The sequence below is a fragment of the Acanthaster planci genome, linkage group LG02 (genome assembly GCF_054643075.1).
Source record: "Acanthaster planci isolate LZ-2023a linkage group LG02, COTS_SCS, whole genome shotgun sequence".
Taxonomy (NCBI): domain Eukaryota; kingdom Metazoa; phylum Echinodermata; class Asteroidea; order Valvatida; family Acanthasteridae; genus Acanthaster; species Acanthaster planci.
The window spans coordinates 106,157-119,974 of NC_141778.1; the positions used below are offsets into that span (position 1 = coordinate 106,157).

At 41.4% G+C, this 13,818-nt stretch overlaps 1 protein-coding gene across 1 annotated transcript in view; it reads right to left on the reverse strand.

Annotated features, from left to right (window-relative positions):
* Window positions 1-1,658: 1,658 nt before the first annotated feature.
* LOC110987388 (membrane-bound glycerophospholipid O-acyltransferase 2-like) overlaps window positions 1,659-13,818 on the reverse strand; it is a 59,906-nt gene continuing 47,746 nt past the window's right edge. Inside the window, exons 10-12 of the mRNA XM_022250082.2 lie at window positions 12,093-12,290; window positions 11,836-11,987; window positions 1,659-10,712 (exon numbers count right to left, since the gene is read on the reverse strand). Of these exons, the coding sequence (XP_022105774.1) occupies window positions 10,490-10,712; window positions 11,836-11,987; window positions 12,093-12,290 (573 nt within the window). The 3' untranslated portion in view covers window positions 1,659-10,489. The remainder of the gene's footprint in view (window positions 10,713-11,835; window positions 11,988-12,092; window positions 12,291-13,818) is intronic.

Below are 13,818 nucleotides of genomic sequence, written 5' to 3' on the forward strand. Positions count from 1 at the left end.
GACGAGATAGTAACTCGCCGCAGCGAGTTTTTTTTGACAAGTGGACCTTATACTCTTCCGCAGAAACGATTTTATATCTATCTAACTACACTGGACAGCAAAAGAAACTTGCAACTTCTATCAAAGGCCACACAAAAAAATTTACTACATAGAAATAATTTTTGTACACAGGTATGCAACACCCTTCTTAATCACGTGCCAAAAAGCAAGTGATTATCTTTATAACAAAGAAATTGACTTGCACAGCAACTTGGTTACTGAATCAAGTCACAGAATGTAACAACAAGCCTTAAGTTTTACGCAGAAGTCAATGTCACAGGACAAAATAAAGAAATCAAAATTATTGCTTTTCAACATTGTGTATGCATGTCAGTAAGGATGGCATCCCTATACAGAAACCACTCATACACATCATTTTGACAAAACAGATGTTCACTCTGTCATTTGTTGTTTAAAATGTTGTCCATTCATGGGTCATTTTTGTTTGGTGGAGAGTGCTTTTGTGTGTGACTATACTCCATGTGTAGGTGCCAAGTCTGGTACCGTTGGAAAGAGCAGAGACTTGTCTCTCTACTTAAAGCACCGACCTCACAGATGAAAGGTCAACCAGCCTGCACCAAGCCTAAAACTGAAGTACAGAAATCGGTCTTCCTAACACTGAAAAACTGTGTCTCGTTAGTTGAGGCCGGCTACATCATCAAAATAAAGTCATCTAATTGGACAACAGAAAGAGCGCAGTTGAGACGTCACTTGAAAGTGTGACTTAAATAAATGTATACAGAAAGGTGCTTTCTGATTAGGCCCATTTATGCCAATTTGTGGATGTACATGGGATTGTTTTATGCAAATAGTTGACGTATGTGTCGCTTGGCCAATGAGCATGTATATGGAACGCGTCATAAACTTGTAAACCTAACCCTGTGCGTTGATTAGGCCACAATAAAAAAGGCTCTGGTTTGTGGTTGACGCACTTGGCCGTACACCTGCGAGTCGGCAAAAAAATTTAAATTTTGGTATAAAAACGATGTTCAAAGGCTACCAACATTGGTTTACCGACTGGAATGCTGCTACTGCGCAATTTTAACACGATTTACTTGGGGAACGGTTGAGTAACATGTACAGTGCAGGAGCCCCTCTACTTTCCAATTCATTTAGTTGGACACTCCTTATCAGATGGTGTCATTTCTGTGTTATACATTTACATCAGGGAACCAGACAAATGAGTTGTTCTCAAGTCCAATTTACATGTACAAGCTTAAAATGCTTTTAAACGGGTAGAAAGTACGGGGCCCAGTCTATTTTTCACAGTTAAAGACGTTTCAACAGCAAGCAGGCTTCTCACGGTTGCCAAAATCTTTTGCTAGTCTCTTTGCCACAATTACGTAAACAAGGTATCGTGCATCATCGTACTGTTCATGACGGGGATCTCCCATCACAAAGACAACCCTGTGAGTTTCTATTTCATTCAACTATTACAAATTTCTGTTAACTTTATCTAAATGAACTATCAAAGGTATGACGTTCACATTCACACTTAACAAACTTTACTTGGGTTGAATACTGCTTCTGAGGTTCACGGAAGGCGACATTTTAGCCAAAATATGATTGAAAACTTGTATCGAAACATCAGCACTTGCTAGATACGCATGCAAGGCATGTTTAGAACAAGTGAAATTTTATTTCACATAGGATAACGAAATACATACTACATCAAGGATAAATGCACTGCAATTAATTAGTTGCCGAATACAGATACTCGTTTTTCACCTCTGGTTCATAAGTGTGACATCATGGAAATAATTATGCCCACCTCACACAGACTGGTTCCAAACAAAATTAAGTCGTACACGAAAACATAAGGACATTTGAAGTTAAGCAAAAATCGAAACTTGGGCATTTACTTTGTAATTAACCGACAAAGTAGCATCATTTTGAAATTAGAGTAATCCTAACGAAATTGAACGTCTGCAGCAGGTAAAGAAATAAATGCACAAAACACTTTGAAAACAAACGCCAGAACAAAAAACACCTTGTTAAATTCATATACAAAAATGTAATTACCATACAATCCATCAACTTGATTCAATCATTTTCAAATATATAGCTCTCTATAAATATATATTCCTCTGTACTGTCATTTCACAAGAAAAAATCCACATAAAAGTGATTAACCATTGATGCACAGCCAATCTAACAGATCCATGCATCTATTTCAAAATACACAATCGTCAGTTTGCATTCACTTCAAACCTGGTTATACTTGCAGAAAATCAACTGGTCTGTTTCAAGGGCACTTTGTTCAAATCACTTAATGAAAACGTTCACTAGACTATATAGTAATTCAACAGAAATCCAAGCTAAAGATCATGATATTTACATTTTACAATGATAATGTCCCCGAAGAACTCTCATCACTTTATACGCGAGTAGGGAGAACAAAGGCGGAAGTGATGCTTCGTGGTAGGCAAATCTTTGCGACGGAAAATTGTCTACGCGTGTCTTAACCCACACATTACCTACTTAATTCTGCAAAAGTTGGTTCTACTTGATGTTCCATCCAAATGGACTGAGGTATTTTGGAGTTCAAGTATTGAGATGCATATGTTACTGAACAGGCTCATTTGAAAGCCACAGGGGGTGGGTGCCTACACCTAGACTCTCCTGTGAAGTACACGCCATATTCCTTAAATTGGATTTTTTAATCAAACGTGATCTACTGCTGGAAAATGAAATGTTTTAATAAAGCTACACTGATTATAATCTTCAGAGTTGGGTGAAAAAATGATATTAATACTAAAAAAACCACCTACTGAAACAAGACTATGGCAACGCCGCTAAAAGCAGTGTTTTCCTCACCATCCACTCAGTGATAAGGAAACTATTCTACGCCCATTAAGAGCAAGTTCTGTTGTTTCAACAGTTTCTTTCTGAACATGTATTACATAAACACAGCTATGGACTCATTACTTCAAGAAAAGTACAATGACACAAATGACTGCTCCGAGAATATAAAGTAGCGTTAGATAATTTCTGAGGCAGCGTTACAACGAAAGTTACAATTCATTTATTTCTTGTAGAGAAGTAATTTTTAATACGTAAAAATCTGTCCCCTTAACATGATAATATCTACAGTCACGATGACCTGCTATCTCAATCTTTTTACTTCTCCCGGTGTCATTTTGTGAGTTCAAGAGCCGTTCAAATCATCCATTTTACATGTATAGGTATATCATTTATGAATGCTTCTAAATGTAGTTTAAGCAACGCTTCTAAATTTATTTAAGCAACAGGGCCAACTGAAATTTTCACTGAAACATCTGCATACACACATCAGACATTTGTTGAGATCTGGCACCAAACAATACATGACACTATTTGAACCATAGGAGTAAGGAATACACAGGGGTTACAATATGACATTCAAAGCGCTTGATGATCGCTACAACAGGCTAAAAACCATCCGTTCTACAAATGCTGTATTATGCATGCACAATGGCAAGTGTACAGTGAAGACTTCAGAAGTTCTAGCAACATGGCAGATTTCCTGGTAGAATATGCTTTTTGCAATACTTGGAGCGACTTCAGTGATTTGAATTTAAATAATGAATTTGTACTGGTCCTTGCTGCTTGAGAAATCCCATTTTGGTCCTTGCTGGCAAAAAATCTAATCAATTTTTTTTTAGATTTCATCTGTAGGTGGGGAAGAGTACGTGACAATCACCACTGGAAAGCTTTTTCGAGTTGAATATGCACTAATTCTTATTTAAACCCTTTAAAAATCATATTTCATAAAGGTCATGACAAAGAAGGTGAATACTGGCAATGATTAAAAAGTGATATAAGCCAAAACTCCCTCCAATAAATAAAAGGTAGGGTAAAGTTCAAATTGCCAGCAACTACAGGCATGAACTAATCATGCAAGATCTGAAGATACCTGCACATACACGTACGTTGATGGAACTTGTATAATGCAAGTAGCTAATTTAAGTAAAACATACTCTGTATCATGCATTAACCAGAGAAGTTATCGGCGTGGTTGTTATGGCACGAGTCACAATTTTTAGTGACTCACATTGAGTGCTAAAGGATAAATAATTCAACTTGAGTCACTACAAGAAATGACAAACTTGAGTCCCTCATTAGAAAACCTGACTCGAGAGTTAAGACTGAAGTCCAAACATAAAAGCAAAAAATTGCGATGATTTACAATGTCAGTTAAAGTTCATGTCTTGTGTTACTATCATCAAGAGTAAAGTCTGGCGAGCCCACATAAAGTAACCGGAGGTAAATTTTAAAATGCCAAAAGTTGACTTTTTGTCTTGCTTTTAATTATAATTTTGTTTTCACGCGTTTTTGATTCGAATTGACTGTAGTTAAATACTTGACTAAACAATTTTGTCTAAGGACTCAACCTGACTCGTCACTACATCTATAATACGACTCAACTTGAGTCAATATGTTGCGATGACTCAAGTCATAACACTTACAACTCTCATTATAGGTTACTAATGTATAAAGCAGCAGGGATCATACTGCTCAAAAGCTAACTACAGTTACCCAGTATTGTAATTGTTGGGTAGAGTTGCTGCGTTTTGCTATAGACATATATCGGGTCTGCCAAAAGACAGTCTAATTGGCTATTTTTGCCAGGGAAGTTCAAAGTTCTTTCCTCTCTGCTTGGATTGAGGCATGTCTTGAAAATCTGATCCAACTTGGATGCAGAATTTATATTCAAGTACAAAACCAAGACACCTGCCACATTCCTCTTCCACAGACGTGTGAGGGGATCTGCTATTTAATACCTACCCCAAACAGTCGCTTAATTAGCAAATTTCTGTGCACCTACTTCTATTCGCTACAAAGTTGATTAACAGTAGTACACCCTCTACACCCATAATGCGTAGCGGAACGGCCGCCATGATCGTCCTTAAACGGTATGGACCTGTCTGAGCTCAAGTGGGGGATGGGAAGGAGCCAAATGTTTGGGGTAGGTATTCAATAGCAGAATCCTTCCCACATGTCTGTGGGGAGGGGTCTTCTGCTTTCATCCTACCCCAAACAGTCGCTAAATATGCAGAGTAGCACCGATCCAAGGAGGGTTAGGCAAGGACGCACTAAAGAAAAAAGTGTGGTCAGATGTGGATATATAAATATAAGAGGCAGGAAGCTATAACACAGACTCACCAGACAAAGGAGCTGTTCGGTAGTTCCTCTGTCAGCCCGTCCAGATGAGGAGCCCACTGGCTTCGATGTAGCTAATGTCCAGACAGCTTTGCCGTGTGAGCAGTCTTTCTGCAAGGCATAAGTGAGGTGGCATGAAGTAAACGTCGATGGGGTCTTCCAACATGCTGCCTTGCATATCTCCTCCATGAAGATGCCCCAGAAGTAGGCCCAGGAAGTGGTTACTGCTTGATTTATGGGCCCTGATGAAGCGTTGAGTTTGATTGGCAAACTTGATGGCCGAACCGCCCATCTGGCTACAGTGTTTCGGGTAGCAGCCTGGTGTGGCTTTATCGTCATAATAAGTAGCTGTGATGTTATACTTCTCCATTTTCTGGATATGGTAAGTACCATTTGAGAGTTCTCACTGGGCACCACTCTTTCTCATCTGAAGTTTCGGCATGCTATGTCCGGAACAAATATTTAAGGAGGGTGGCAGGAAACTGACAGGTTTTTGGTGAGGAAACCGAAGGCTTGAATGAGGAGTACACCATACGGTTCCCATCTGATGTGGTCATCGGTGGGGGATAGAGATTTCAATTCGCTGCCCCGGCCTTGAAGTGCCGACTGCTAGTAGGAACGTCAGCTTCAATGTGTAGTAAAGACACCTTGCTGGGGGCTGCAAGGGAGGACTGTCGAGGAGCTGGAGGGCGGCTGATAAGTCCAAGGAAAGAACTAGTTGTTTGGTAGGGGGATGTTCTATAAACATCCCTTAGAGCAGATATTTAAGTGCATCATTGTCTGGTAGAATTCAGCCACCAGGAATGGCTGCAATGGCGGACCAGTAGTTGTGGATGGTCACTACTTGTAGGCCTGATTTTAACTGGTACATGACGAAATAGGCAACTGCAGTCCCAAGCACTTCGATCAGAGAGGGACCTCCTTCTGAGCACCATGACTCAAAATGTCGTAATCTGCTGCTGTAGACGCTGCATGTTAATTGACTTCGGCCTCTTGCAGCCATGTCGGCAGCTTTTTTAGAAAGGTCTGCTGATCGGTATGATCGTTTGACATGGGCAGCAAGTCAGGTGCAGGGACGCCAAATGAGAGTAAAGTATATCGGACTTCGGCTGGTGACGGAGGTCTTGGCTGGAGGGCAGAACAAGTGATGTCTGGACCAACAGTCTGGTCAGGCGAGGGAACCAAGACTGGCAGGGCCAGAAGGGGCGATGAGAAGTACACAGACATGCTGCCGCTCGATTTTGAAGAGCACTGTCGGGATTGGTGATATCAGTGGAAAAGCATCTGGTCCCAGCTGATCTGGAGAGCGTTTGTCAACTAGGCACGCGGGTGGTGAAATCTGCGGCAGAACACCATTAGTTGAGTGTCCTCCACTTAGGCAAAGAGGTCGATGTTCGGCTTTTAGACTTGGGCGAAGATCTGCTTTGTCACGCCGAGGTGCAGTGTTCACTAGGGGTGTATTTTAACTGACAGGGCATTGGCGATTGAGTAGTCGACTCCCAGGATGTGGGTCGCTCGCAGGTCGATTCCTTGGTCTTTCCCCCACAGAAACATGTCCGGTCAAAACACACAGACGAGAATGAGTGCCTCCCTGACAGTTGATACAGGCTGTTATTGTCAGAGGAGTTGTCCAAGTGGATCAGGACACATTTGCCCTTGACGCTCAAGTAAACGTGTTGCAGTGTATTGAATTGTATTTTCCTATTGTATTGCAGGTAGTACTCTGCAAAGTATGTTTTCATATGCAGATGAGGAAGACTGGAATGCTAAACATGAGTAGAGTTGGAAAGGTAGTAAAGGAGGCAGTGATAAGGCCATTGACAATTTTCACGACAGCCCACGCGGACGGGCTTGCTTTTTTTCCTGGGTGTGAGTGGTCGCAGGTGCATTTGGTTGCTATGCGTTTGGCCTCTTATTGCTAGCCGCATGGATAAGACAAGACAATTGAGAACAGCTTCGTGAAGGTAGTATTTTGTACTTGAATATATAAATACATGTGTACCATTGGTCTCCGTTATAAAATAACATCGGTACCAGGCTTCCCGCAGGCTACTCGCCGAAGAACCGTGCTCCCTATACCATGTGCATTTGTCATGTTTTTGTTGCAGCTAGGGACGGCAGATGCAATAGCAAATAATTTATTTCCGGTTGAGCTTGCGTAATAGGACACAATGCCACTTGAAGTTCCAGCACATTGAAGACTTCAAAGGAAGTCAGGGTTCCCAGGTTCCTGATGCCTGGACAGGGAAGGGAAGCTCCAAATCCACTACTGTAGGCGAGGGACAATGAAGTCTGTATGGGAACAGGAAGTCTGATCGCGTCCCGTTTGGGCCTAAGGAACGCCAGGAAATGGAGTTGTAACGGTCCGCCTGTATAGTTGAAAAAGGGGAGCTAGGTCCACCATGCTGGCCATCAGCCCGAGGAGGCGAGGACTGTGGAGATAGGTCTCTTTCAGTCAATGATGCCTATTTAATAAAGAAGGAATGGCGAGAGACTAAGTTACCGTCCAAAGTGTCTCATGCGGAATTTCCTCAGATCGATGAATTTGTTCAGAGATTTGAGGTTTATTATGGGTCTCCACTTGCTGGGTTCCTTCTTTGGGATGAGGTAAAAATTACAGATGAAGCCCTCATTCCGAAGTGACATGGGGATAGGGCAGATGGCTCATATCTTAAGGCTCTTCTGGGATGACTGCAGGTTGAGAAGAGGAGGGACGTCTATGACCGGATAGCTAAATGAACGAGAAGTGTCGAAAGAAACTGGGGTCTCCGTGGCGAGGGGCCTGCCTAGAGGGCTGAGTTCAGTGGTTGTCTGTTCGGTGCTGACACAGTTGGTGGATGAGAAGGACCGCAAAGAGTCAGCTTGTAGGTGGTGTCAATTCACTATGCCTCTGCCTCCAGTTTCCATGAATTTTCCGGCGAAGAGAACCTTGCCGTAAAGCAGGAGATGCTGGAGTTATGGCTTGACTTCGTCACAGGGTATATTCACGGTGCCGAGCATGTTCCATCTTAGCGAGGGCATAGCCAGTGTGAAGATCCGTGCAAACTGCTTAAAGATAGTGTTGGCATTCTCGTAAAGAGCCCGGAGGGCAACGGCCGCTAAATCTGGAGCGACAGGCGAATTTTCCTTGCAGGTATACGCCAGATACTTGGGAAAGAGACAGCGGGGACCGTGACGGGAGGCTCTGTCCAGATTCGTCAGGGTAATGTCGAATTTAACCTTGTCCCTGTCCTTGAATGAGTTTTCCCGAGGTACTAGATATCGGGTCCGCAGGAGTTGCCGGAGGCATAGGCGTTGGATTGAGGTGGCTGACTATCGAAGAGAGGGTTTCCAAGAGACCCATCCGCCGTCATGTCTACAGAAGAAACATCTGGTTAGGTTGACGAGCTTGACTTCTCGTGTTTGGTCCCGGCAGAAGACAAGCATGGTTACGGTTACAGGTGAACCGGGCATCAAGTTGACAGAAGACGCCAGATGAACCGAGGCATTGGGGGAGTGGTTCCTGTTCAGCTGAAGGGGTCTGGTGAACTGCCGGGGAAGTAGCCTAGAAATCATTCTTCTCGGTGAGTCTCACATGATAGCCGCAGTGACATACGGAGTGCGGAAGCCTCAGCGGCAAAGCCGACTGGTAGGTTCTACTTGCCTGTGTGGCCCGGTACTATATTCACCGGGGCTGTTCCAGAAAACAATCGGGGGCAGTCCGGTAGGGTGGAATGTCTACTTCATGCCTGGATGCTCCCGATGAACGTGTCTGAGCAGTGGGTCAAGGCATGGGGCGATCGGTGTGGCTGGCGGGGGTGGCGTGGGACCATTCTTGTGAGTCATGCCAGTGGAGAGGTGTATTCTTCGGAAGGCATTGGAATGTATACCGCCCCAATAGACGTCGCCACAGTAGTCACACTAGGGGAGCTGAGCGCTTGGATCACAAGCACTACAACTAAGTCCCTTGTGTGTGATGGTTAGCTAACCCCAAACTGACCAGGAATTTTGCTGGTATTAGCGAAGATATCAAAAAGTGTATGAGCTCGATCAAACCATCAACCAACTCCTGTCAGTCTTAATGCGTTAAGCCAGTTGACCCTATATTATTTATAGATCTTCAGGCAAGCTTCAATTCTCAATTCTGATTGGTCGATCCAACAAGCAGTGTGATATATAACTCAATTGCACGGTTCATATCAAATAATCAAACCCTGCATAACGCGCTGTTCTAACTCAACACATTATGCTAAAAGCAAAACGCCTAACTGAAAAAATTATTTTAAATTCAAAGGTGTCGAGTTTGCGCACAGACCCTGATAGCTTTTACTGCGTGTCAAGCTCGCTTGAGCGTCTGTCCCGTATGCATGTGTGATACAATACATCACTAGGTGGTATGAGCTTTGTAGAATCGTCAGGAAACCAACGACCATACTCAGAGAGAAAAAATGCCACAGAGAAACAACAACACATACATCTGAAAAATTACATCATATTTGGAAACTACAGTTTATTAATGTTACGGTTAATGAAAATACCACAGGAACACAGAGCGAAATGGTAACTTGTAGAATTCAAAGATGCCAAAAATGACATGTCTGACCGTCCTTTTCTTAGTGCCATTTGTTAAGAAATGGTGCTAAGAAAAGGACGATCATGGCGGCTGTTCTGTTATGCATCATGGGGATAGCGGGCACACTACAGTTAATAAAGCTTTTAGCGAAGAGAACTAGGCACAAAGGAAATTAGCACATTTTGCGACTGTTTGGGGTAGGATGAAAGTAGAAGACTTCATAAAATTACGTGAAACTATTAAAAACGAGGTGCACAGCGAGTACTCGACAAATGATCAAACTCAAGTACCAATTTCAGGTTATATGCCATCAATAGCCCCAACAATAGCTTCGTTCCGAGCTCCATCCCTTGTATGCCAACAGCCCCACCACACCATAGCTCCCAGCTGCATTCCTAGCTCCCAGCTTGCATCCCTTGACTCAGTTGTTTGTACGTTCGTGTCCATTTGTTCAAACACTAATTCAATCATAAAAGTAAATCCATGGTTTAACACAGGGCACAGGACATAATAATAATTATGGCCATTTTCAAGACATTTGCTTCAGCTCTGACTTTGGCCAAAGTATTGCTAAAAAAATATCCAAGCACTGAGATTCATACATTGTACAGATATTTCAAAATCTGTTACTGCAGAAAAATGAAAACAAATTCATGGCAGTGTCCCTCCAGGGGAGGGGGAAGGATCCACCCTGACAGACCCAAGATTTGAAAAAAACACCATTACGTCAAAATCTTTGACCTGACTTGTCACCTTTCACCTTCCCTTCCGTCCATGTTCTGTTTCTGTTCCACATACTACATCACGGATACTACACGTAGTTGCTCCACTATCTTGGATGTAGTTTTGACAATCTGATACACTGAACCCATTCTGATTGGTCTTCTGAATGGTTTCAGGTTGATGAGAAGATCGCCGTCTTGATGGAAATACTAGGAGAACCAGTGCAGCAAGTACATGCAAAAACCAGTAGTACGAACTACAAAAACAATACGTACAGTTGAACCTTGTTAATAAGAGGTCCTTTGGGCTTTGCGCACAACCTTGTTTTAATGGGAACTTTGTATTATCAGGGACAAAAACAATTGAGAGCAAAAGGATTCAGACCTGAAAATTTCTTTTCATGAGAAGGTTGTAAATATATTAATAATAATACTCTTAATAAGGTTTGTATGGTGTTCTAAAGCAAACAGGCAAACGTCGTGTGCGTGTGTTTGAACGTCTTGTTTGTCATTTGAACGTCGTGTTTATGAGTTCGAACGATGTGGAGTTGGAATGTCGTGTATGACTTAAAACATCGTGATTGTCAATCGTAAACGTCATGTGTGAGTTGCAGATGTCGTGTGTGAGTTGAACATCGTGTGTGCGAGTTGGAACGTTGTGTGTGTGAGTTGGAAGGTCGTGTTTGTGAATTACATGTACATGTAGTCTACGCTACCGGGCACTGAGCCAATAGCCTAAAAGTAAAAGGTAATGCAGTGAGCTTCCAGAACCCTCGCGCGCTCCGCCTATGGGGATTTTACATTCAGCCTATCACGTTCGATAATTTTTGGAAGAATAATCCCTAACTAACCACCCGATGAAAAAGTCAAGTTGAAATTTTAACTTTATCTTCCTCAACTAATATTTGGGCCCGGTACTTGCATGAAAACGAGACATTGCAAACATGGCGTTCAAACTCACAAGCATGACGTTCAAACTCTCACACATGATGTTTGCCTGTCCACTTTACAACAAAGGTTTGGCTGTATTCTAACCGCAAGTAAAATTTCATTTATTGGTTAAATCATTCCGGTCTAAACACTTTTAACACTGCTTTGCCAGGGATCTTTTGGATGCCCAGTTCATCTGATGGAATCCCTGTAAAAACTTATTTGTCATCAGAGGTGTAATTTACAGTGGACGCTGAACTTACACCGATGATAAAAAACAACTGACCACAAGAACAACCAATATGATAATTGGTGGGCCAGTGCAAAAAAAATCAAGGTATAAAGGGCAGTCCGAATGTCTCAAATATGATATAGAGTAGATCAAAAGATAATAAGTTGTCAAGCATAAAACATCTTTCTTTAAAATTGCTTGAATGGCCTGACACTTACTTGAAAAACTGCAAAGTTGGTTGCAGTCTTAAATAGGTAAATGGTGTGATGATATACGCCAATGTCACATATGTACACAACCATGTAATGACATCATAGAACAATTTCATCTTAGAAGACGATAAGAAGAATGGTCGCACAACATATCTGACCTGTAAGACAACAGAAGCATAGAAACAATGGAGATTGTTCACATGCATTTCAATGCATCAAATTTTAAGAATAATCACTGAATGAGATACAGGAGAAAGACTTACTTTTGCAGCTGCAGACACCATGAGTGAGCCAGAGATGAATGTTGCAAAGTATCCTGGGTAAAATCCATGCCAAAATGCTGACAGGACAAACGTCAGGAAACGTTTGTGAGAAGGAACTCGGTCAAAACACACATACTTCAGCCACATAGCACATGTGATATTCCAACTGTCAATCAATGTCTTCAGGCTGGTAGCAGTCTGTAAAGATTAGACATGACTCTTTACAGATGATAATACTTATTCCATAACACAAATTTACCACACTTTACCATCTGAAACCAACTCCTCTAGTACGAAGCAGAATTAGAGTCAAAGAGATCGGAACATGTTTTCCGAGAAATGTAATGTTTTTTTAAAATCAATTTTTTTTGTAATGTAATGTCTTTTAAAACATACCATACTTTGAATTTTTGAATTCATTTTCCAAAACCCAATAAAGTCTTTCGTACCTAATACATCTTTTTTGGATGAAAATTTTACAGACCTAACCCTGTCCTTTTTTAGATTCGAATGAACTTTTTTTGACCCAACATGTTTTTAAGATTCGAATAAAATTTTGTAGACCTGACGTTTTTAAGATACGAATAAAATTTTTTGGACCTAATTTTTTTTAAAGATTCAAGTATATTTTTCAGACCTAACATGTTTTTAAGATTCCAATGAATTTTTTTTTGACCTAGCATGTTTTTAAGATTAGAATAAAATTTTGTAGACATGACATGTTTTAAGATATGAATAAATTTTTTGGACCTAGTATTTTTTTAAGATTCGAGTAAATTTTTTCAGACCAAACATGTTTTGAAGACTCAAATGAAATTTTTCAGACCTAACATGTTTTTGAAATCCGAATGAAATTTGACAGACCTAACGTTTTCCAGATTCGAAGGCATTTTCCCCGACAATAAACAGCCGAAGGTTTCGAGGTCCGCACCCGCATTTCATCCGAATTCAGAAAACATCCGAATTTTGAAAGCATCCGACTTTAAAAAGCATCCAAATATTGAACAAGCATCCGAATTGAGAAAGCATCCGATCTTTTTGACGGTGTTCGGCCCGATGGTACCCGAAGTTCCGAATCTTTTTCGACGATTCAGCTACGTTTGAGATGCACATGCGCAGTCAAACTATAGAATTATTCCCGCTCCCTTAAACAATCGGGCAGTTAGTGCTATAAGACCCAAATTTCGAATTAAGTCATGCGACTACATACGACGTCCCTGCATGTATGTTCGATCCCCATAGACTGTGCACCCATTTAGTTTGTGTATTCGCACTTGCGCAATAGTGACATCATGGTCTTCAGCCTGAAAAATTATTCAAGCAGACGAGGTATATATGTGGTGACCCATGTGGGAGAAGGTACTGTCATTTCCCTTGAAGACTTCATGTGTGAATAAATTGCCAAGAGTCTATCAAATGGTGGTATGTATTACCTTCTGGTGCAAAAAATCGCCTGAAAAAATCAAAATGGAAAATGTAAATTTTTTGACAAAGTATAAAAATTATTGTATTTTTACCTAGCTTCGTGTCCAATTTTCACACTTTTGTTGAATTCCCCTCAGGTCACCGGTGATACTGTCTGGGAGACTGATAATTGTTTTGTATCTATCAGTTTACTTTTTTTCAAGACCGAGAGCACGAATGCGTACAATCACGTCAAATTGCCCGATTATCAGGCACAAACAAAAACTTTCCGTTTTCACCCATACGGTTTCCTGCTTGCATG